The sequence below is a fragment of the Pantherophis guttatus genome, chromosome 2 (assembly GCF_059756535.1).
Source record: "Pantherophis guttatus breed Tessera chromosome 2, ASM5975653v1, whole genome shotgun sequence".
NCBI classification, from domain to species: Eukaryota; Metazoa; Chordata; class Lepidosauria; order Squamata; family Colubridae; genus Pantherophis; species Pantherophis guttatus.
This window is the reverse complement of record NC_142064.1, coordinates 25895476-25922001: the sequence shown is the minus strand read 5'-3', so window position 1 is coordinate 25922001 and position 26526 is coordinate 25895476. Positions and strand designations below refer to the sequence as shown.

The 26526-nt window shown below is 39.7% G+C and overlaps 1 protein-coding gene across 1 annotated transcript in view; it reads right to left on the bottom strand.

Annotated features, from left to right (window-relative positions):
• The window catches only part of PARP8 (poly(ADP-ribose) polymerase family member 8), a 192857-nt gene extending 169919 nt beyond the window's left edge, over positions 1-22938 (bottom strand). The window contains exons 1-3 of the mRNA XM_034440846.3: positions 22705-22938; positions 21819-21920; positions 20818-20872 (exon numbers count right to left, since the gene is read on the bottom strand). Of these exons, the coding sequence (XP_034296737.1) occupies positions 20818-20872; positions 21819-21909 (146 nt within the window). The 5' untranslated portion in view covers positions 21910-21920; positions 22705-22938. The remainder of the gene's footprint in view (positions 1-20817; positions 20873-21818; positions 21921-22704) is intronic.
• Between the last annotated feature and the right edge of the window lie 3588 nt (positions 22939-26526).

Genomic DNA, 26526 nt, shown 5'->3' with positions numbered 1-26526 from the left:
TTCTTTTCTGATTTATTTCATCAAGATTAGAGCTAAGTTTCTGCCCAAACTACAAAATAAGGCAGACATGTGTCCTGCAGCTAAGAGGTCAACATTTTTTAAAAAAATAAGGAGCAATCTCTGTTGCCACTACCTAATTTTTCTAGCCTTCTTTCTTTCCTACCTTTCATCATTCTGGAAAGATTTTTCAACATTCCGAAGTCCCCAGAGGTAATTGAGGCTTGCTCCCTAAAAAATTGACTTTGCTGTCCCACTTGAGAAAGTTTGTTTGCTTGTTCTTTATTACCTTTTGCTCTGCTATTCAAACATTAGCCGCCCCATTCCCAGGGAAATGAATTTTTATGAAAAATATTAGATTCAAATAAGTGCCTTTTATTAAAAAAAGATTACCTTAAACATAATAAAACAATTGCTCCCTCTTGTAAATTCTTTGAGGAAATAAAATGGTAGATGGTGAACTATTTTCCTAAATCAGTGATAGCTAACCTTTTCTGGACCGAGTGCCCAAACCACGCAAGCGTGTGCGCGAACCCCCCCCAAATGCAATGTCCACCCCAGCCCCCATATGCATGCGCCCCATGCGCCCCACCCCGCATGCATGCATGCCCCCATGCATGCACCCCACACCCCACGCATGCGCAAGAGACCCAAAGACCAGCTGGTCAGCGGGAGATGTGCGCATGCGCAGCAAAGCTGAGCCAGGGCGACGATTCATGTGCCCACAGAGAGGGAGCTGTGTGCCACGTCTGGCACGCATGCCATAGGTTCGCCATCACTGTCCTAAAGTATCTTAAATCCCTTAATAGCAAAGAAGGATTGACAGTAATAAAGTATAAATAGATATATTTGTAAGAGAGAAGGGGGAGGGGGAGAGAGAGAGGGAGAGAGAGAGAGAGAGAGAGAATGAGAACACATTCATGTTAGGAATTGGTAAAATTCATGGTATTGAAGCAATCTGCCTAGAAAATAATGGAGACTATTGTCCAGTTCACATTTTGATGCATTTTAACTTCAGTTTTTGCTTCCAGAGCTTATGCACAATACAGAATGAAATAGAGTGGGATCCAAAAATGCATACTTTTGTATTATTCATATCTCTACTCATTTTCCTCCTCGTCCACATCAGAATTAAAATAGACCTAGCAATACATTGCAGATGGACTGGAGTTTGTGATAGGGTGCAACCAGTGGCGGGTTTCAAAATTTGTTACTACCGGTTCTGTGGATGTGGCTTCGTGGGCGTGGCTTCGTGGGCATAGCAGGGGAAGGATACTGTAAAATCTCCATTCCCTCCCCAATCCAGGGGAAGGTTACTGCAAAATCCCCATTTGCTCCCAATCAGCTGGGCTTTGGGAGGCAGAGAATAGATGGGGGCGGGGCCAGTCAGAATTTTTACTACCAGTTCTCCGAACTACTCAAAATTTCTGCTACCGGATCTCCAGAACTAGTCAGAACCTGCTGAAATCCACCACTGGGTACAACAATAACTGAAGCATTGCCAAGTTCCCTTATCATGTTTAGCCTCATTTGCTCATCTGAATTTTTACCTCCACATCCATGCCTAAATTATTCTTCTAATTTTGCAGTATCCATGGAATATTTCCCCTTATTCAGGGAACCTGCATTTTTGCTATCCTTTTGTTCCACTGCAGGTTCTAAAAAAATGAGTAGCAAATTATATTCCTTTTACTTCTGTAACTAAGAGGGGACTTACATAATGCCAAAACACAAGTAAGGAAGGTACAAGACAACCTTGCAGGATAGAGTAGTTAAGCAAAACATTGATCATTTAAATTTAAGCAAGAATGAGGTTCTAGATTCCAACAATAATTTAATATGTGATTTATAAATAAAACATTGGACATAAAAAAAAGCCCTCAAATATTAGTTTTCTACTTCAGATAGGCAACTCCCTAAACAGAATTACCAAAAGTGGTTTGAAATGTGTGACTAAAAATACAAATGATGGAAATCTCAAATAAAAAGCTTGTGCTTGCGATATATTAGGTTTGGGCTTGAGGTCTGGAGAAATCCTGTGAGTCTCCCAACACTTCAACTGTGTATTTAAGCAGAGTTTTTTTAGGCCAAAACATAACAATTTCTTCTCTTGACCTTCTGAGTAATGTTTAATTTCCATTCTGAGGAAATATATATGAAATGTATGTTAACTTATGTTAACTCTTGTAATTCTTAATGTATATTAACTCTTATAATGTTCCACCCAAAGAGATTCTGATTTTCTTTCTTATTTCTGGTCTTCTAGTCAAGTCTAGAAGACATGGACGGACAGGCTTTATAAGCTTTATACAAAGTGTTATACACAGATATTCAGATATAACTAAAAAACTCTTGTTGTTTGACTTTCTTTTTTTCTTTTTGTACTGTTTAATTAAATTAAATATAATCACATGAGAAGCTTCCTTACCCTGAATCAATTATCCTGCCCTTCTAGCTTGCCCTTTTCAACCCCAACTGGAATTAATGCTTCTCATCTATGAGCAGCTCTGACATTCAATATCATCCTACTAAAGGTAAAACGATCCAATGTTAAGTAAGCTGTATGATCTACGACCAAACTATTTTAATGACTATATTACCAAATCTACAGCATTTAATCAATGAATCTGTTTACTCATTTGAAAGCTTTTGGGAAATCAGCTGAAAGACATCCCCTATTAATGTGAACAGTAGTTTTTATGTCATTGATCAAATGGCAATGGCTACTAATTAGGCAAAGGGTTTTATGAAAATTATTTTTTCATAGTATTTATATTTAAAAGAACTGTATGACGGGAAACTCTTTCAGAGGAAATTTCTATTTTACTTTTCTACTTTCTTCTACGTGATTCTTCTAAAGCTGTGTTTCTCAAATTTAGCAATGTTAAGATGTGTAGACTTCAACTTGAATATTCCCCCTTGAATATTTGTTAACTTTTATGCAAGTACATATAGATTTAATTGGTAAAAACCAATTTCTTCAACCAAAGAACATTTTTTAAGGTAACAGATTATCAGCATTGGCAGATTGATTTTGTTTTATGGATGTTACAATTTAGGGATTGGGTTGCAGTGGCTTTCTAGGTTTAGCAAATGTGCTGATTCAGGGGCCAGGGGTTGTCACGGGGTTAGGGTTAGGGGGAGTAGACTGCTGGAGAGTTGGCCTCCTTGGCCCTGTAGTAGCACTAGAACTATGAAGAGTACAGCGTGCAAATGCTTGTTTCCCAGATTAAACTTGACTTTCTTCCCATTTGCTCTTTTTCAGTTTGCTTAAATCACTTGTATTACATTATGCTAATACCTCATAAATTCACGTATTCTCTTTTATTGTTTCCTGTATGTTTTATTTGTTTAATTTCATTTTGAAACAAGTTTTGCTCTTGTAACTGTTTTAGCTAGTACCTCGGTTTCTAGGATAACAGCCAAGAAGAGATTTTCAGACTCTAGAATACCTTTTGCATACTTGTATTATACTGTAAGCTATAAATAAGAATTGATTGTGCCCATTTATCACATGGGCAGTTAACTAACTCCATTTCTCTAATTAGCATTTCTCTCTCTCAGTCTCACTCTCTCTGTTTCTTATTCTTTCTTTCACCATTTTAATTTAACAATACGAAATACGTGATGAGTATCTAGAATGCAATGAAAACAATGACCCAGAAGTAGGTACTCCATCAACTAGCCTCTTACTGGCTATTGACCAAATACTAACTAGACTCTTTTGGTTGTTGTTGTTGTTGTTTTGATCTATGTACATAAAAATGTTTGCTTTCATTCTGGAAAAAAAAACAAGAAAAAAAGCAAAGAAAAACAAAAACCACTGAACACTCCCTTTAAATTCCAAGCAAAAAAAAAAAAAAAGATAGAAGAGGCCACATTAAATCCATTTCAAGTTAACAGAGTGCAAAATATATGGCAATTCCCTCCAACTTACCATTTGTGGTTAAATTTTAGGTCATAGTCATATCACTCCTGGACCAAAGTCTTAAATGAATGGAGTATATACAGTGGCAAACAAAAACATGTTTCTGGAAGTCTGTTGGACTCTTATTACCTAATATGAACATGAGAAGCTCAGTCTTAAATGGCCATGAGTCATGTTTCTTGAGTCTTTTTCTTGGAGAAGCCTGGAATTGAAAATGCATGCAAACTAGCCCCCCCCCCCAAATAAAACAATAGGTTATTCTTTCTCATTCATGCAGCCTTTTTTTTTTCCCTCTGCGCATGTATATTTCATTTATTTAGATTTTCCTCTGCTATAATATTGTTTATTTTTATGGGCAGTGTCACACAAAAACATAATTCAGCATTCAGATTACTAAACATGAGCAATTGTGACAATGTCTGTTTCTCTATAAAGTTTAGAAATTAGTCTATTCCAGAAATATTTAGCAAAACTAAAGAACTGAAAGGTAAATGACAGAAAGCCCCATGATGTGACTCCAAATTTTTGCAAAGGGAATACAAGACCTGGATTTTATTTAGAGGCACATATATGTATTTCCAAGAAGATGAACTCAATTAAGAAAGCCCAAGTATTTTTCCCAGATAAACTTAATTTCCTTTTTCCTAGCCACACTGTTTCATGACTATTGATGACATGTATATCACTCATATGGAAATGACAAGTGAGACAATCGTGGCAAATACACCTGAAGAACTGAAGACACTTTTTTTCTCACAATACCACAACCTGATGGCATATATATATATATATATTTGTTATACATACTGCAAAACTTACACCAGCTCTCTAGACTAATGAGGCCTCTGAAAATATTTGATTTACCATGGTAACCATGGCACAGACGATAGGTTTCTCTGTTTCAGTGCACTTGATATGCTGCATGTAAGATCACATGGCAAATTCAATTAAGCTGTTGTAATGGATGATCCTTAAAAATCCTCTCAGTATCTCACCGATGACAAGAAAATTAGCAGATGAGAATCCACTTATCCTGAAGTTGCTGTGGCAGAAAATCTTGCTCCAAAACATCCAAGAGACTACATATGTTATTGATCTGTCCAAGGTCCTGATACAAGTTCAAGTGTATTCATAACACTGCCTGTTCACCTGATCGTATACGAAAGATGAAGAAACTCACAGTTATGTCGGTTTCAGAACCAACTGTTTTGCAGCAAATTCCTGAAAGTCACAACCAGCAGCTAAAAGCAGGTTCCTACACTGTGGAATGGGGCGTACCATGAAAAACACAAGTGCCATTTTGCTAAAAGCAATTAGTATCAGATCAAAAAATATTGTAAAGTTTTACTTGACATTAATATCCTAAAGCAATGTTTCTCAGACTTGGTAACTTTAACTCCCAGAATTCCCCACAATTAACAAAAGTCTAATAAGACTTATCACCAAATGTGCCCTGTATGCTCTCTCTTCAGAGCATGATAGCTAGCTAAGAACAAAAAAAAAAACTGATGCAGCCTGATAACCAGCTTTCTGTGCATGTATAAAACTTCCACTGTTCTTATCATTCTTCCTGTGTAGAAAGAGGAGAACATCACAATCCGAAGCTACTGACCAAGGCTAAAAAATTTTTGCTGACAAAGCAGAGGAGGAAGAGGAGAAGGAGGAGGAAGAGGAGAAATTTTACAGTCTCTAAGTTCTGATTTACAACCACAAGAAAAAGATACCCAGTTTTAAACAGAATTTTCATTGTTGTTTAGAAAAGACCATGTTCAAATTACAAGACAGACAAAAATGCTGCTATGCAGGTACTCCTCAACTTACAACTATTCATTTAGTGACCATTTTGAAATGCAAGAGCACTGGAAAAAATGATTTACAACTGATTCTCGCACTTACCACCATTGTACCATCCTGGCTGTCACATGATCAAAATACAGATGCCAGGGCAACCAGCATGCATTTAGTAGCCTGGGATCACCATTTGGGATCTTCCCAACTGGCTTCCAAGAAGTCAATGGGGGAAGCTGGATTCACTTAATGACTGAATGATTCCCTTAAAGCAGTGATCCGCTTAACAACCATGGCAAATATTAGTCATAAAATTGAGTGCAATTCACTTAAATGCCTTTGTTTAGCAATGGAAATTCTGGTTCCAACCGTAGTTGTAAGTTGAGAACCAGGTGTACTTATTAATATTCTAATGCTTTTTTTGTATCTAAGCTAAAAAGGTGAATGAAAGGAAGATAAACAGCAGTTCTTCCCATTACTGAAAAAGTCTCTCAATTTTCTAAGATTAAATAATTAAAATAATTAAAATGCCTATATTCTGTGTTCCATGTTTAACGCCCAAATTATGCATAGCTATTCCTAACTCATATATTCCTAATTAGTTTTCTTAAACCAGCAAAGAGTGCAGTGCAATCAAACAGTTCCAATAATTCAGAAATATGAATATAATTTTCAAAAAGAAAAAATGAAACAGTGATCAATCTGCTCAACTCCCAGACCCTCAAAAAAAATCCTTCAAACCTCACAGCACATGTATTATTTATGATAATCTATGCAATTCACACACTTGAGCTACTTACACTTTTTTTAATGATTTTATTAACATACATAAATCATAATATATAATATATTACAATATACACAATACAAACAATCAACAAGTGCTCGCCCACCCCTCGGGATCATCCTGCTTCCAAAATCTTAAAGCTTCTTCTGGTGGTGGTATCCCCCTTCCTCCCGAGAACACATATATTAGGAACTGTTTCCAGATTCCATTGAATTCATTTACTTTCATTATGCCCCTCCTTACTTTAATATTACAAGTCAGTTTATCATTTATGGCAATATCCCATATTTCCTTATACCATTCTTCCAAACAATAATCACCTCGTGTCTTCCAGTTCCTAGAAATCATTAACCTTGCTGCGGTCAACAAATTTGTTATGAACACTTTAGTCTCTTTTTTACACTTTATATCTTCCAATAGTGAGAGTAATCCTACCTTTGGTGCCTCTTCTACCTTTATTCCTACAATTTCTTCAATCTCCTTAAACACCATCTTCCACATTTTTTGCACAAATTTACAGTCCCACCACATATGTAAATATGTTCCTTTTTCCCCACAACCTCTCCAACAGTTATCTGAATAACTAATATGAGAATTATTATAAAACGTTATGGAGGTGGTACTTAACTCCGGTCAGATTGAGCAATATGAATCAGAACTATTCAGCTACTTACGCTTTAATTTTCCCTCCTTTGCATTTTTTTTTCATATCTTTATCCCATTTTTTTCTATTCATTTTTTCATATTCAAGGGAGCAGACATCTCAGACAATAAATCTTCCTTCTCCTATTTTACCCACAACAACAACCCTACGAGGTGGGTTGGGCTGAGAGAGTATGACTAGCTCAGTCACACAGCTGTTTTTGCAAGCCTAAGGCAGGACTAGAATTCAGACTCTTTCTAGGCCAGCACCTTAACCTCTATACTGACTTTATTTATTTACTAACTACATTTATAAGACTGCCTGTTCTGACCAAGGCTTCCTGAGTCATTAAAACACACGTGTAGTCCCAAAACCCTCTTTTATTGCAACAGCTGTGAATTCTGTTCATTCACAGATGAGTCCCAATTAGTTATAAAGAGTCCTTCGGGATAATCACCCACCTTTATCTCCCTTGACACGCTGCCAAAGACCTAATTGGCAAAGCCACACAGAGTCCAGAATCAAACAGAGCTTCAGGCTTTAAGCTGAACCGAATGAACAAACGTTGCTTCCTGCAAAGGCCCCTCTTTTAAGTCTTATGGGAGGGGCCAATTATCTCCCAGCCTTACTCCTAAGTCGTCCCTTTTATTTTAGCTGTTCTTGCCTTCTGGCAGCTCTGCGCATGCGCACACTGGGAACAGGCTCCCCCTGTTCCTCTGCCTCGCTGAGGTCCAACACTGGAGACTCCGGAGGCAGCACATCTCCCAGATGGCCCTTTCTCTGCCTCCAACGCAGAACCCTTGTCCAAGCCTTCTCCAGTCTCCAGGACTGGCCCATGGTCCTCCCCAGCCTCCTCAATATCCATGTCTGCTGCCAGCTCCACAGGCTGCTGGCGGAGCACAACACCGCCCAACTAAAACAATGTGAATCCAGACAATTTACTTGAAGTGTGTGGCTATGATTTTGGAGCATTTATTTATTTATTATTTTTATTAGTTCAATTTATATGCCTTTCTCCGAAGACTCAGGGCGGCTTACAATGCATTTAAAAAACCATTATAAAAACATTTAAAAATTAAAACATTAAAACCCATTCACACCATTCATGGCCGGATCTCACAAGATCGCAACAGCGAGATCAACGGCCCCAGGCCTGCCGGAAAAGCCAGGTCTTCACCACTTTTCAGAAGGCCAACAGGGTGGGGTTGGTCCGGACCTCAGGAGGTAACTGGTTCCAGAGAGCTGGGGCAGTCACAGAGAAGGCCATCCCCTGTGGGCCTGCCAGCCGGCATTGTTTAGCTGACGGGACCCGGAGGAGACCAACTCTGTGGGATCTTACCTGTCGCTGGGAGCTATGTGGTAGAAGGCGGTCTCAAAGATAACCTGGCCCTGAGCCGTGTAGGGCTTTAAAGGTAATAACCAACACCTTGAATTGTGCCTGGAGACCAATAGGGAGCCAGTGCAGCTCACGGAGAATTGGTGTAATGTGGGTGTATTTAAGTACCTGAAATGAAACTCTGCTATCTATATCCATCCAAGAGGTGATTGTCCCACAATTTTCACAATATTGCACTCAATATCATTTGGGAAGAAATGAGCATTCCAAGATCTGATGCCAGAATTTCACTATAATAGACCTAACAGGGAAACATCAAAAGTATAATTCTTGATTGAATTATATGGTTGAAATTTTTTCAGAATATATTACACCATAAGCAAATTCCCACCAAATAATTCAGGATAAGAGGGATTATTCTTTCAAAATTTGCACTCTCTTCAGGGTAATTAATGTTGAATTTACGATGACGTGAATGGGATCAAAGCAACTGGGATGAAGTCAAAGTGGGAAAAGCTAAACCATTCTTTTTTTCTGCATCTTCCTCTCCCCAGAGAGGAAGGTATCACTCTTGGCAGAGATAGAACATGATTATCTGCAGGTTGGATTGATCTCTGCAACTTGCCCAATTATTTTCTACTCTGATCAGCAGTGTTAATGCAAGGACCTTACCCAGCACCTTACCCGGTCATCTCAATCTTGGTGACTTTAAGAGATGTGAACTTCAGTTTCCAAAATTCTCCAGCCAGATATAATCAACATATCATAAAGTTGCCATGGTTGAGAAACACTGCCCTAGATTGAACATTGGAACATTGGAACATAAAGTATGCATTCTGCCATAACATTGGCTAGAATGTGATTGATGTGTGTGTGTGTGTGTGTGTACACAGACACACACATACCCATATATACATACATACATATATACATACACACACACATACGTAGCATAATGAACTTTGAAAACCTAATATTCTGATCATTCTAGCCAATGATATGGCAGAATGCAATACAATATATATACTCCAGGTAGATAGGTAGGTAGGTAGGTAGGTAGGTAGATAGGTAGGTAGGTAGATAGATAGATACGAGTTGTATTTTTCTTTTTTATGGGTTTTGCTTTCTATTGTATTTTTTTTCCTGTGTGCGCCTATACGCACACACACAAATTCTTGAGAGCTCATACAGAAAAAAAATACAACTGAAAGCAAAACCCTTAAGAAATAAAGATACAACCATACTGTAAAATACCAAGAAAATAAAAGATACTAACAATAAAGCCAATCAAGGGAAGGTTCTATGAAACAAAAGAGCAGCAAAGAGGGAACAAGCCTTCTCTTCACTGGGAGTCTACTCAACCATGTTGATTCTGCAATGAAAAAGCAGTGCCCCTTAATGTCAACTCGCAAAGCATCCCTGGACTATTCTCGAGGGGATGGGAAACCGACGAAGCAGCATGGCACCCAAAAACAGAAGCACATTCCAGACATACAGTATCTCTCTCAAGGCTATCTCCCAAGGTTACCCACAGCGGCCACACCAGGGGTGGGTTCTACTTACCTTTACTACCAGTTCGCAATGGGGCCGTGCGCGTGCACTCGCTCCGCTCACGCGTGCACTCTTCTATGCAAGCGCAGAAGCTTCTGCACATGCAAAAAGCATTTTGATGACATCGGGGTCGGTGGGTGGAGCCTCCCGCCGGTTTTACTACCAGTTCTATAGAACCGGTGCGAACCAAGGGCAACCCACCACTGGGCCAGACGGGAGTAAACTGTACAACCTGGGAATTGGCAAATGTGATTGATGACACACCCTGGGGGGAGGGGGGAAACAGGGTCATGATTGGGGCATAAATTACATGGGGTCAGGGTTGGCTTCACTTAGAACGTGCCAATGTGAAGCTGCTAATAAATAACTGGATTTCTTTTGAAGCTTGGCCCCAGGCTCATGATTTAATTAGGGCATTCATCGGAACCCTGACAGCAAGCCAACTCAGACCCTCAACTTCCTTTGCAATAGATTCTCCCTGATATATCTAAACAATTAGTCTGAAGACGAATATAGAAGGTGATTCTGAAGGTACCCTGGTGCCGAGTTAGGAAGACTTTATAGATCCAAACTAGCATCTTAAATTGGACCTGGAAACTAATTGACAATCACAGGTGGTCTTTGACTTATGACCACAATTGGGACCAGAATTTCTGTTGCTAAGCAAGGCAGCTGTTAAATGAGTCGCACCCAATTTTACATCAACTTTTTCCCATGATGGTTAAGCAAATCACAGCAGATGGTAAGTGAATCATGCAATTTTTATGCAAATTCAGCTATTGACTTTGCTTGTGAGATGACTAGATGACTTCCGGACACTACCGCTGCCATAAATACATTCTGGTTTTCAAGTGCCAGAATTTTGATCCCAGGACCATTGTATGCTGCTGTTTGTAAGTGTGAGGATCAGTTCTACATCACTCTTTTTGCTAAATGAACTGTTGTATGTTGAGAACTACATGTTAATGCAGATTCTGTAAAACCAGTTGTATTGTGTGCTCCCCAAATCAGGAGACCAAAAGTAAATAAATAAATAAATAAATAAATAAATAAATAAATAAATAAATAAATAATTTTATTTCTATACCGCCCTTCTCCCGAAGGACTAAGGGCAGTGTACAGCCTATTAAAAGCACAAAGACAGACATCAATTAAAAATAATTAAAATTATTAAATAATTTCGGCTCAGATTTAAAACCCCAAAAATTTAAAACACCCAATTTAAAATCATTACATTGATAGCCCCGCCTGGCTGAACAGCAGGGTCTTGAGGGCACAGCGAAATACACAGAGTGTACATGGGCTGCTGCTTTCTGAACCAACTGCAATTTCTGAAAATTCTTTTAACGGCAACCCCAATTAGAGTTCATTACAGTAATCCAAAAGAGTGGTGATAAGAGATTGAATTACAATTGCCAAGTCCTCCTGCTCTAGGTAAGGGTGCAACTGATTCCAGAAGCAGCTCCAAACCTATCCTTATTTCACCCAATTGCAGTGCACAATGAAAGAAGTTCTTGGGATTGTTCTCGAGATTCAAAGAAGTGCTGTAGAAAAACAATTAATGCAAATACCATTAAGATCTTGTGGGGGGAAAATATCCTTTTTATCCATTTGATACCAGACTATATATCTTTAAACCTATACTCAGCAGCTTCACCTACTTGTATCTTTTGACCCTAGGTTTTCAGATACGTTATGGATTTCTACCTAAAAGATAGTAGCAATAGCAATACCAATAGTACTTAGACTTATATACTGCTTCACAGTGCTTTACAGCCCTCTCTAAGCGATTGACAGAGTCAGCATATCGCCCCCAACAATCTGGATCCTCATTTTACCCACCTTGGAAGGATGGAAGGCTGAGTCAGCCTTGAGCCTAGTGAGAATCGATCTGCCAAATTGCAGGCAGCTGGCAGTCAGCAGAAGTAGCCTGCAGTACTGTACTCTAACCACTGTGCCACCGCGGCTCAATAAATAGGAATTAATCCACTTTCCTATCAGTTGCAATGAGACAGATATTTAGTCAGGCTGAGCATCTTGCTTTCTATGAATCTAACCAAAGTTAACTGCAAACCAAGAATTCATATCAAAGTCACATACCAGCCCGTGTTTGTTTTGTCAACATCGGGCATATGTCTTTACATAGTCAACATCATCTATTGTAGCAAAAACATCATTTGTTAATGGGCTCAAAATATCTTCTTACATCAAAAATCTAACTAATTTTCAAGAGTTTCTTTTTTTCCCCCGAAGACCTGGCAGGTGTTACAGCTGAAGAGAAGAAAAGCAGGTCCTTCCACCAGGCATGCCTTCAGGGGAAGGTGATGATCTAAAGGTGAAAGTAAAACAAAGTTCACAAACTTTTTCTTACATGCAGGAACAGAATCTACATAATTTCACATTTTTTTCCATCGTTGCTCATCACGCACCTGACAGATTGCTTCTTGGAACATAGTCAGAAATGAAAGCTGAACTGGCTATCTTATTTTGAAATACCAGAATTTGGTCAAGGGAAATATAAAATAAAATCTAGAGAACAATTGGTGGCAGAGGAATATACTGTAAGCTTATTTATTTATTTGCTTATTTATTGTTATTAGAAAGATTTAAAGTAGACAAAAGAATTTATGATTCTGAACATTGTAGGATTGAGCTTGTCACACAACTATATACAAATGATGACCATTCAATAGCAAATATGTATAAACTTTTATTGAAATTTGAAACAGAAGCAAAACAAGTGATAGGATGTATGACACTAGACTTAAAATTAGACTTAAAATTTTGGGGTTATAATACACAGTTGGAATAATGGAAAAATATGTGGCTGAAAGAATTTAAATGTATACTTCGTTATAACCTTAAAAAGATTTTTTTATAAAATGATGTATACCACTGTTGATACGTCACAAGACAAATAGTCTAAAATAAATAATGGAAATGTGAACAACATGAAGATATTGTCTTGGTGAATGTGTAAAAAAGCTAGAAAATTCTGGATACAAATATATACACTGATTCAGAGGATTTTAAAGATTAATATACAATTGGGACTGGAGATTTTCCTTTGGGGGTAGATGGGCAAAGAGTTGAAAACAAAATTATAGACATTTGTTTTTGTATATGATAACTGTAGTGAGATTATTGTTTGCACAAAGATGGAAAGATCTGACACTATTCATAATGGGGAAATGGTTGGTGAACATGATGAGATTTGCTGAGAAGGCTAAATTGACTTCTCTGATCAGATAAAACACAGTATCTACATTTATTCTGACTGGAAATTATATTTATATATATATATATATATATATATATATATATATATATATATATATATATATATATATATATATATATATATATATATATATACACATACACAGAGAGAGCACACACAGAGACATATATATTCACTCAGAAATCAATGGGGTGTGTATGTGTGTGTGTATGTGTGTTTATATTAGGCTGAAGCCGAATATATATATATAATGAAATAGTTAAATGTGAACTTATGATTTATGGTTTTGATGATTAAACAGGATAGATTATTTCTGGATAACCTTCCATTGTTTTTGGAAAGCTGCTTGCATGTACATTACTGGCAAGCACTCTTCCTGAAATTATTCACCTTCCAGCATATTGAAACTTTTGTCAATTTATATTACAACCTGCACAGAAGGAAGTAACTCCTCCTATTTTATGACAGCCTCCATGACAGTGATTTCCTCTAAACATCCCTCATGTACCTAAAGTAGGAACCATAAGGAAAGAGACTTAAAAATATAGCAACTTTTTTAAAAAGGGAGTTGAGGTCAGGGAATGTTCCTTCTGTTTGATTATTTGCTTTCAGCTCCTCCAGAGTCCCTCACAATTGTCCATACTATCTGAGGTAGATAGGCATTAACATTCAAATCACTTGAGGGAATACTTGTCAAAATAATTAAAGAAACACAAAGTGACCACCTGGATTGATAACCGCATACCGCTTTGTGGTATAATCTGGAGGGGCAAATCAGCAGTGGGTTTCAATTTATATTACTATGGGTTTGCTCCCCACACATGCACCCAGTTCGCATGCGCCCGGCCTTCTGAGCATGCGCCTGGCCTCAAAAACAGGATGGCATAGAGCCGGGGTGGGTGGGCAGGCCCACCTGTGATTTCTGCTACCGGTTCAGGCGAACCGGTCTGAACCGGCTAAATATCACCTCTGGGGCAAATGCAAGACTATAAAAAAGGATGTTTAACATTGGGGGATAGAAATTAGAAAATCTGGATTAATCCTAAGAACATTAACTGGAAACTAGTGATTGGATACATGCATGCATGCCTTCAAGTCATGATTGACTCTGGTAGCTGCCTGTACGAGTAGGTGCATGTTTCTGGGCACAATTATCAGATGTGGTTTGGCCCAGCCTTCTTCCTAAAGGGCCAAAAGAAAATAACTGGCCTTAAGTCACCCAGCTGTCTTGATGCCTAAAACAGGACTCGAACTCCCAGCTTCTAGCCTAGTGCTTTAACAACTACTGTATACCAAACTAGAGACTAGATGATAATTGGTGGGACTCTCCAAATCCCTACTACTTCCTAAAGACTAAACATCTGCCTCCTATTTTTCAGGTCAAATTTTTCTGCTTTTCATAACATTTCAGAGTGTTTTATAAAAAGAGCCGACATGGTGCAATGCTTAGAATGCAGTATTGCAGGCTAATTCTGTCGACTGCCAGCAGTTCAATTCTCACCAGCTCAAGACTGACTCAGCCTTCCATACTCCTGAGGTCGGTAAAGTGAAGATCCAGATTGTTGGACGTAATATGCCGACTCTGTAAACCATTTAGAGAGGGCTGTAAAACACTGTGAAGCGGTATATCTTCATCTGATAGAATTCGAGACGACTAGAAAGCTTCCATACCCTTTTGTGTTAATTTGATTGAGCCTAATAAAAGTAGCAGGCCAATGTTTCTCAACCACAGCAACTTTAAGATATCTAGACATCAACCCGTAGCCAGCTGGCTGAGGAATTCTGGGAATTGAAGTCCACTCAAAGCTGCTGAGCTTACAAAATACTGTACCTAAGCAAAGCAATGTTTGTAGTTTTTGTTCTGTCACACCAACAATTCAACATCTTACATCTGCAATAATAAAAATGCATGTTTTGCAAATAATTCCTTTCTTTCTCCTGGAATGATACACCATTAGAATGATAACAAAGTTCTAATTCTATGCAGAAGAATGAACCATGACTCTTAATATCACTGGTTGGTTATGGACACATGCTGACCTTCTCTCAATGAGATAAGCATACATCCTAAGATAGAAAGACTTAGAAAATGACAGCAATGTGAAATGCAACAATATAGAAGGTCAATAAAAATATCAAGAGAAAAATGAAAGTGTGCAAAAATTATTAATAGTGCATATTTCCAGCGTTTTTCTATACAAACACAGATAGACTGAAAGGATATACATAGAGCTATGTCATGTCTGATAAAATCGCTTACTCCATTGAAAATTATACTATTATTTCTATTGGTTAAAAAGCAGTCTTCTTCAAGTCAAACTTTAATATTTTATCAGAATTTTCCTATTCTATAAAAGCATAAAAATTAAAAGAGTAATATATATATATATATATATATATATATATATATATATATATATATATATATAAAAGAAAAAGAAAAAAACAGAATTATCGCATGTGCTCTTTCTATCAAGTTATTGCCACATTATTCTTTTCTCTTCCCCTTTAATCCTTTTTAATCCCCCAATCCATAAATCATCAATTCAATTTTTTTTCTTTCAACAAAACCATATAAGGTTTTCAGTCTTTTATAAATGTCTTTTTTGTTTTTTAACCTGGCCAAGACAAGCTAGACTTCTGATGACTTCATGGAGACATCCACATTCTTTTTTCAGCAGCCATACAAAAGTGGTTTCCCATTGTTTTCTTCTGTGGTGAGTTTTGTGACTCCCCAGTCTAGGTTTCAGACCCTGTGGTATGGTCTACTGATCTCTTAACCTGCTAATATAAGACTTGTTAGAACTCAGGCTGCTTTTAAAATCATAAACCACTGTCAGCATTCTCAGCACTTACCCAGTTCATACATTATCATTCTCCATGCAAACATATCTTAGGAAAGTGCTCACATGGGAGCAAATTACAGAAGTGATGCAATTGCAATATAGTGATTGACTAAGAATGTAAGCAGAAAAGTTCTCTGCTCAAGTCTCATTAGAATCAAGAATTAATTAAATAGTCATAGTCAAGTTAGAGCCTCCTCTTGGGTTTAGTTTCCTATCTCTACCACGAGGTTAATCTATTTTACAAAACTGAAAATTAATCAAGGCAGGTAGATCTACAGATAAAGAGGGGTACTATAAATTCTCAAAAAGTGCACATATAAACATTAAATTATTCATATTTATCTAAGTGAACCAAGTCTGAAGATGCCTTGATTTAATAGACAAGTGTCACTGCCCATTAAAGATGCAAAGAATGAAATTCTGATTTTTAACTATCATGACTAAGAACCAACTTTTCCCTTGAAATGGTATAAGGTTTCCTGCTTGAGCAAGGGGTTGGACTCGAACACCTCCAAGGTCCCTTCAAACTCTGTTATTCTGTTACTTTGTACATCTAAAACAAGAACACTAAAAAGCCAACCAAATTCTTAGGATTCTATATATCCATTGAAATTTTGAAGACTTTTGATTTTAATAATCATTCAGTATTAAAAGGTCATTAAACCCTGGTCTTGAGGATTTCTATGAAGCATCTTTGCATGACTGATAAGAAAGCAAAATTCATTAACTTCTCTACTTACAGTATAATATTTAGCTGTAAATGTGGCTTAAAATTTGTTTTTTGTGTAGAACTACAATACCTGAGCTACTAGGTCAAACTACCAAATTGAGCTTTTTAACACCAAAGCTAATTTATTTTTCACTGAATAAATACTTTTTAATCCTATATTGCATTCACATTAATCTATCTATATACACACATAGGCTAATCTATACTCCTTCACCTGAATTAAGCATATTAACTCATTACTTATTCCTTACTGCTACTGAATGAAGGCATGAGGCAACATGTTTGAATTAAAGTTTCAGCTTTATTTACTGAATGAATATACAAAAAGCATACTTAACAACCCAAAATCACACTGGGCTATCTGCTGTCTCCCAACCTTCACTAAATCTTGCAAAGTTGTTATTAAATGGTATTATTTCTATTGCTGAAGGGGAAAATAATCAAACACATGACTGTTTAAATAAATATAGCTAAAAAGAAAGGGAAACAAAAAGTGTCAGCCCAGACACAGCTACATAACATAATGAATAAATATTTTCCAATCTAACCTCAAGTTTGTAAATCAAGTCTTATACCACATCCATACTGACGCTAGCTACAGCCCAAAATTTGATTTGGGCTCTTAAACACCCATCCATATTGAAGAGAGTCAACAGAAGTTTGGGGCCTCTACTAGGTATCTGCACTTGGTTTAACTCAAGAATTGTTCCATCTTCTGAGGAAGACAATATTTCAGCAAAGCTAAAGGAACAATTTGTCAAGACCTTTGGTGATGCCCCTTCCTGGCATACAATAGAGATGGTTTTGAAGGAAATGTCAATGGAAGTCAGGTCAATAACTGGCCAGAAGAACCAGAGCTCAGTGGTAAATCAGCCACCTTGTCTTTACAAGTCCATGCATTCAAAATTTGGTATTTAAAGTTTAAACAAACAGGTAGGGAAAAGAATCCTCTGATATTATCTATCTAATTGATAATATCTATTATTCTGACTGGAAAACTGCACACAATTTCAACAATAGTCAAGAATAAAGTAGATGGACAAACAGGTACGTCTAAGGCAATTTTTTATATAGTACTGTACTTCTCTGTTCAAACTGCTATAGCTCGAAAAGATAAAGTTGGAATTAAGGCTGCTAAGAGAATCTCTGAAATAAAGAGTATTATTTAAATAATGATTCATGGACAAAGAAAGTCTTATTGTATGAAACTTTCATTCAGAAAGAGACTTAGGTTGCCTTTCTTATTAAACTTGATTCAGGTGAATCTTTAGCATTGTTTTTCTACCAATTTGTATGACTTTGATAAGGCTGTCCGCTCCAGTTCCTTCACAACATTTTGATATTATTTTTATTTTGCTGTTTGAGGATATGCATATGTAAGTGTGTGTGTGTGTGTGTGTATATACACACACACACAACCACACGTACATTCATGTGTATGGCAAAGAGCTTTCAATATTTCATACACAAAAGCAATAAACCATAATAATGGTTTGGCCCTTGTGGAAAAAGAGATGATGGATTTGCTTACCCTCAAGTAATGTGAGGTATAGAAAATCAAGTACAGAAGGTATACCTATATTCTATACCTTCTATAGAAGATATAGAATATAAAAAATTCAAGCTCATTATCTTCCTTGAAGCTCAATCGGAGAAATTGGGTAATTTTCAAGTGCCTCGTGACTAGTTTAGCTAAACAGATCTCATGTTTTATGACTCTTCTTTTGATTTCCCAATTTCCCATTTTTTGGTGCAGCTGTCAAGGCAAAGTTGAGGTTCAACTTCAGCTAACTCGCAGTATCTATGAAACGCATAGTATACCAAAAGATCTTGGAAGAAAAGCTTAGATACAAATTCTATAAGCAAATTCTTCTATGTTTCATTTTGTTCTAAAAACACATTTAAAGGCCGTCCAAAAAAGAAAACACATGGGTACTGGCCTTGGACAAATATTGGAAACTCATTTGCATCAGCCACTGCTACAAGAATAATCAGCACTTATCTGAAAGATAAGATAGCCTCTAGGCAAACTGCAGAAATGTCTTCTGGCAAGCTACCCCATGCAGTGAACTGATAACTCCTCAATTACCACATGAGTTCAACAGCTCAGTGACTGAACTGTTAAAGAGAAAAGCAATATTAGTTACACCAGTATTGCTAAGCATAGTTCATGCGAGGCTCCATAAGCATGTTCTAATACAGGCCCAGCTGTTCCCATGCCTACAAAATAGATGAAACAGATAGGAAGTCCAGTTCTGAAGTTGATGCATTTGGGTAAAAAAAACATCTATTGTCTTAAACAATCAGCAAGTCAAAACTAATCTCATCTACTGTCTGGTCAATTCTAGGCTGCTGATTCAATAAAAAATCCACTCAATGTTTCATAACAAAGTCAGCTTCTGACTCACAAGGACAGAAATGCTTTTGACCAAACTACCCTTCTGAATCCAAGGTTCAAATCTACATCCATCTGAAAATCTTAGAAGCAGGCTAGTACTACCGTACTGTATGCCAAATTAGGTGCATCACTCTAAACCAGTGGTGGGATTCAGCCAGTTCGCATCACTTTGGGAGAACCGGTTATTAACTTTCTGAGCAGTTTGGCAAACTGGTTGTTAGAAGAAATCATTAGGGCAGAGAACCGGTTTGTTAAATTACTTTAATCCCACCACTGCTCTAAACCTATTAAACACACACACACATACCCACCCCAATGGCTTTAAGTAGATCTTAATTCTGCATAAAACTGGAATATGGAAGGGACTAGAAGTATCAACTGGTGCATGAATGTAGACGTGCCTGAAATATATAGCAGATAGGCCAAGTAAATGAGACGGGACAGATAATAGACCGTTGATTGCTTAAATGTAACTATGTTATAGGAGAAGGGCTGCAAATTTTAACGAAGAGGTAGTATATATCAAAAGACACCATAAACTTTTTTCCAGCCAGACCACTGTCACAATAAATACTGACCTCTGCTCTTGTGCTAACTGTAAAAGATAAAACACCTATGAATATTTTTGCTGGAAAAAGAGCCGAGGACAGCAATGTGGCTGTAAACATTTTCTTCTAGAATATTTCTCTCTTAAACAATCATGGCCCTAAACTAGCACATCATCTTTTTTCAATACAATGGATACAGACTGTAGGGACTAGAATAGAACTAGAATAATTTCCCAACTGTTCTAGATATTTCATGTAATTCTATCTAATGTAAAATAATATAAACATAAAGAACAACCATTTAAATGATAAAAATTCTAAAATGTTAAGTGTTATTTGAAAAATCAAAGCATTGTCATTAAAAAAAAAACTATAAATCACAGAAATGTATCAATTCCTATGAATATTTGTACGATGGAGCAAAGTTTCAAAACCATTTCCAATTTAAAAAAAAAAAAAAAAAACTATGAAATTTCATCCGGATTTGGTTCCTGTAGCGAGACTTGTTATATGCGTTATAAACTCCACTGATTCTATTTTTAATGCCAAACAGTTGCTTTATTGACAAAGAATAAACAAACAGGTTCACACATTGCAATCTCCTCTTTGCACTGTGCTGTATTGCTGACATAGATATCAAATTCCATGACGAGCATTCAATATTGTTTGTCCTGCTTCTGCTTTGTATCACACCTAGCTTATAGAAATTTTCTTTTCATGCCCCTGTTCCTCTACCACTTACCATTTGCACACATCAAACATAATGCCTAAAGTCTGCAGACTGGAAGGAGACAAAGAGGAGGAAGTGCAGAATCAATGAATCTCTGATGACTAATAATCACCCTATAGAACACCTGTTCCAGGCCAATATATCTTTGGGGGAAAAAGCCTCGAGGCATCACTATTTCACAATATAGGCTACTTCCAAGGGAGGGACAGCACCAGTCTCAACTTACTCTTACTAACAGCTTTTGTATCACCAGCCAGGGAAGAGAAATCCAAGTGTTTTAAAGGGAATTCATACCTTTTGGATCCTCCAACGTAGGTGAAGGTAAAAGTGGAATCTGCGTATCTGAAATCTGGAATACAAAAGAGATGTGTTGCTATTGATCAATCTTGCTTGTTTGCCACATCTGTCTTGCCTGGTCTGTTAACCTCCCAGCACCCTCAGCTTCTCCCCAGTATGGCACACACATAGATAGCATCAGAGATTAATTCAAGCCGGGAAAATAAAAATAGCAACCATCATCATCATAATATAAGGGAGGAGGACCACCCCAGTCTACCCCTCCCTGCAACAAGTGCTCCAGTGCTATGGCAACAACAAGGATTTCCATTATCGGTGGAGGCAACAGGCAGTAACAAGACAAACTGCTCAAGGCAAATCAAACATTATCAGAAATTATCTGAGGACAGTAACAAGCCAAAATATTGAAGGTTTGAAATAAGGGGCCAGAGAGGGAGCAGGAGGGAAAAAGAGATGGAAGGAGATAAAAGGTAATAAAGATAGGGGTGTTTGTGCACCATATCACGAAGTCCACCCTAAAAGGTCTACTTTTGACCAACACCTTCCCAGGCATGAAAAAATATGATGGACAGACCCCAGTTTATTGTTCAAGGCAAAGGTTTAAAAACATGGAGGGAAATTTGGGTGCGTGAGAAAGAAGGCTGAGATGGATGGTGGCTTGTTTCTTAAAGATAAACCAAAATCCAACCTTAACTAGGAATTAATTCACTAAGCCGACATCCAACCGTCCCCTAATTAAGCGCCACAATAGCTACTTTATCTATGATGAGTGAGGAAGGGGAGGGGGGGTCACATGCTTTGAGAAAACCCAAGAAAACGCCAACGGATTCTCTCTCCGACCGAGTTCAGCCACCCTTTCCCATCAACATGTTTGGAGCCAACTCCAGCCACTGCCCTCCCTGGAGAAAAAGCGTCCGAAAGCAACTGAGTCGGGATAGGAAGAAGAGAAGGGGGGAAAAAAAAGAAAAAAGAAAAAAGACCAAGCTGGGAAAACTCACCTGCAAACAGGCAGTCCTTTTCCGCCTTGCACTTTTGGATCACTATGTCAATATCCTTCTGAATCCTCTCTTGTCTTGAACACATCCCCATGAACTGAATCCCTGGGGGAAGGAAATAAAAAAATAAAAAAATAAAAGGAAAGAAAGCCGCCTTGGGGATTCCTCCGTTGGTCTTTCCTCCCTCTAGCTCCTTTGCTTCCTTTTCGGTGGAAAAAAAAAAAGCGGTTCAAAAATGGAACCCTTCCAGGAAGACCGAGGGCTTAACAAGAAAAAAGGGAAAGCTCTCCTTCCCGGGTGCGCGCGGAATCCGGGGGAAATCGGCGTTGCATGCCCAGATGTGCTCGCCCAGATGTTGATGCCAGTTTCCCTTCGAGCTTGGGCAGTAGTAGATGCCAGAAGGGGTTCGGGGTGCTTATCGGCGCCGGCAGTGGCTTTCACTGGCTGGCGAGAGAGAGAGAAAGCGGGCGAGCGAGCGAGCGAGCGGGCTGGCTGGCTTGCTTGGGAAGGGGAGCAGCCCGGAGATGGAGCTCCACACAACCCAGCGTCTCTTGGCTCTCCTGCTCCCCCTCCGCCACCGCTGGGCTGCTGGAGTGACGGGGGGAGAAAGGAGATCAGGAGGCGGCAGCGGCGGCGTATCACAACAGCCCCAGCGGCTGCTCCAGGCAGAGAGAGGGAGAAAGAGAAAGCGAGCGAGCAAGTCACTCCGCCGCGCGCGCTCACGCACACCAACACACACACACACCAACACACACACACACAGGCGCGCATACAGGGGCAGCTCCCCGAGAGGCCGACACTTCTGCAGCGACGCCAAGCCGCAAACCCCTCCCCTAGCCGCCGCCGCCGCCGCCGCTCCCAGCCCAGACACTCCGCCTGCTACGCGTACTGTTGCTTTCCGCCCAGGAGTCCGGAGCGGAGCCGAAAAGCGGGCTCCGGGGCGCGCTTCCTTTCCCTTCGCGGAGCCCCTTTGGCTTCTCCGTCCACGGCTTCTACCGAAGGGGTCACTCAGGCAGCGGGGTGGGGGCGGCAGCCGGTTTAAAGGGCTGCGTGGCCTCCGGTGGGGAGGGGAAGGGGAGGAATTCGCGTGTCTCTTCCGAAGAAGACGCGCCGGCTCTTGCCCCTTTCGGGCTGAGAGGTTAGGCCTGCGTAGGAGGGGGGGGGGGAAACCGGAGGCGAGACGCCGCAGGGGAAGCGCTGCACACGGGCACAGGCAGCCCCCGCGCGCCCTTGCCTCAGGCCGGCTACCCACGTTGTGGACGGGCGCTTCACAGCGACGCTTTTAGCCTCCCCTGCTTCTGTGTTGTAGGCTTGGCACGCCGGCCTGTCGTTCGGGGTGGGGGTGTCGCTGATAGCGACCGAGTCGTAAAAGGTTACGTTAATGCGATGGTTTTGTGACAAATTATGGCCTGGGAAGTGAGGAGAAAGCTGAGAAATGACTCGGTCTCACCCTTGGTCTCAGCCTGTCCAACGTTGCAGGGTTGTCGTTAAGGCTAAAATCCTCCTTTGCAAGGTGGATGAGGAGCGGAAGAAATCCCCAACCGGATATCTTTAATAAAAAATGGAGACCGTTTCGGTATAATATTGGGAGTCCTCAACTTACAACCACCAGTGAGCTCAAAATTTTATGTTGCTAAGTGAGAAATGTGTTAAGTGAGCTTTGCCCCATTTTACTTTTCTCGCCACACTGCGCTTCTTAAATTATTTATTTATTTATTAGTTTGATTTATAATTTAAATTAGTAGCACGGTGAAATGAATCTGGTTTCCCCGTTGACTTTGCTTGTGGGAAGGTTTGCAACCCTCAAGTAAATGTGAGTCAGCTGTCAAGCATGCAAGTGTAAATCACGTGACCATGGGGATGTGGCAATGGCCAGAAGTGCGAAAAATGGTCATAAGTCGCTTTCTTCAGTGCCATTGTTGTAACTTCGAACAGTCACTAAGTGGTAAGTCGAGGACTGCCTGTACATAAAGATACAAATGAATCCATATGATAACGTTTACATTTTAATGTCTCCCTGTGGAAAACTAATATGTAAAGGAAAGGAATGTAGGGGAACGCTGCAGGCAGATTTGCAAAACACTACAAGGTAAGCAGAATCTTAGAATTAAAATAACAGTGGAAGGCCTCAACCAGCTAAATCTAATAAGTGAATACCCTCTGCTCTGTCTGCATTTTGTTTGTTTGTTTATTTGTCATATTTCTATGCCGCCCACTCTCCGAGGACTCTGGGCTGCTTACACCAAAGACAGTATACTAAATAGCATATTGCCCCCAACAATCTGGGTCCTCATTTTACCCATCTCGGAAGGATGGAAGGCTGAGTCAACCTTGAGCCGGTGAGATTTGATCCGCTGATCTGCTGAACTAGCAGTTAGCTGAAGTAGCTGCAGTACTGCACTCTAACCACTGCGCCACCTTGACTCATTATTTTAGATAGAAGAGCTACATTTGGTACATTTACTTTATTCCCCTTATAATAATAATAATAATTTTATTGTCATTGTATGTGTATACACAGTATACCCATACAACGAAATTCACTTAACACTCAAAGACCAGGTCCAACACACATAACAATCCCAAACACCCACCCACCCATCACAAATTCCCCGCCCCTAAACCACCCAAACATCCACACAACAGACCGAGTAATGCTCACTGATGGTGGCCCTTTAGTTCATTGTTGAGTGCAATTATAGCTCTGGGATAAAAACTATTCAGAAAACGTGTGGTCCGAGTTTTAATTGTAACCTGCCTTTCTTTCAGCACCTCAAGGTAACACCTTGAACTCCTCTGGTGTTTCCTTAGGGCTGCGAACTAAATTGGATTGAGAGTGGACTGACTGGTCCAAAATCATGGATTTGATTTGAACCTGGGTCTTCCCAGCCCTAGTTCAAAACCTTAAAATGGCACCAACCCATCATGTTTGCATGTAGGAATCATCAGTCAGAGTCACTAATTGCTCTGCTAATTCTACAAATAGCTAAGCCAACCCAGGTGGCAAATGTGTTATGTTTCCATATGTTGCTGGGTTAATGTGGCAAACCTATGGTTGGCAGCTGAAGTTACATCTGTTTCAGGCCTCCATTATGAATGCACAAATGAGGCACTTTTCGTTTCCTCAGTTTCTTCTCATTTTTCCAGTTGGTAACTTGTCTTCTAATGTTTGCATCAGTTTACGACTTTAAACAATTCACACAAAACTTTATGCATCTTAGTATGCATTTCTTCTAATATTTGCATTTCCTTTTTCCCAATCTATTTTTCATACAGGGTTGTGTTACTTTTTTTTTGTCCTGTTGCACTACATTTATGTTTCTTTTCTATGAACATACCCACTTCTATGTATGTTTTCCCTTGCTACACACATTTTTACTGGAGAACTGCCATCTCCCAATTAGACAATGTAAAGTCAGATGGGGATTTCTCCCCCCCCCCATCTGAAACTTCAGCCTTAATCCAAAGAATCACAGCATCTTAATATTCGCCTGAGATTTTGCATATCATACCAACACATTTCCTAATTCTACCGTGTTTCCCAGAAAATAAGACATGTCCAGATAATAAGCCCTATTGGGCTTTTCAGTGCATGCAATAATATAAACCACCCCTACAAATAAGCCCCCCCAGCAACTACAGTACTTACATGCATGCGCAGCCAGTTCCGCCATTTCCTCTGGTTGCTTGCTGCGCAACCAAAATGAGTTGAGGCGAGGCCGGAGGGGAGGAAGTGGGGGACATGCCCTCCCCTCCCTGTTCTTCGTGCTGGCCGAGTAGCCCAACACATCCTGTCCCACCTCAATGGCAACAGCAGCCTGGCTGCTGTTCAACCCTTCCCTGCCATCTCTTTATCGAGGGGGGCTGGCAGATGGGGTGGACAAGAAGCAAGACAGATGGAGCGAGACATGGCTCTCCTTGCCACCTCTTCTCCCTCCCCCCCCCCTCGATGGCCATGGCAGGGCTCCTGCCGCTTGCTTAGCCACGCAGGTCTTGCCTTTCAAGCTCCGTTGCTTTCCTTGCCATTGTGTCCAGGGAAACACGGTCTAAAAGAAAACCTTGCGAGTTCGAGAAGTTTGATTGAGCTTGCGAGAAGTTTTTCTTTTACAGCATGTTGGAACACGACGGAGCTTGAAATATAAGACCTGTATCCCACTTCTCACCCGCTCCACCTGCCACCCCCAAATGGCATCCCTAAAGGGGATGGGTGGCTAAGCAAGGGGCAGGAGTCCTGCCATGCCTGGCGAGGGGGGGAGAAGAGATGGCAAGGGGAGTCATGACTCGCTCCACACCTCTCGCTTCTCCCCCACCCCACCTGCCACCTCTCTCGATAAAGAAATGGCGGGGAAGGGAAGCAGCTATTGCCATTGGAGTGTGGTGGGACATGTTGGGCCACTTGGTCAGCGCAAAGAACAGGGAGGGGTGGGACATCCAGTCCCACGCTTGCTGCCTCCTGCACCCCCAAAATAATAAGACCCCCTGATAATAAGGCCAAGCCCTTATTTGGAGGGTCAAAAGAAAATAAGACCCTGTCTTATTTTCGGGGAAACACAATAGATCTATAAACCCATTTAACATTCTACAATTATTCCGTAGGGTTTATGGAAGATTTATATAGCCGCTACCGCCAATTTATCATTTGGTAGATTTTTTTCCCCTGGATTTCTTTGAGTTGCACAGTAGTTCCACCAACTTGATCTGAGAGAAGGCT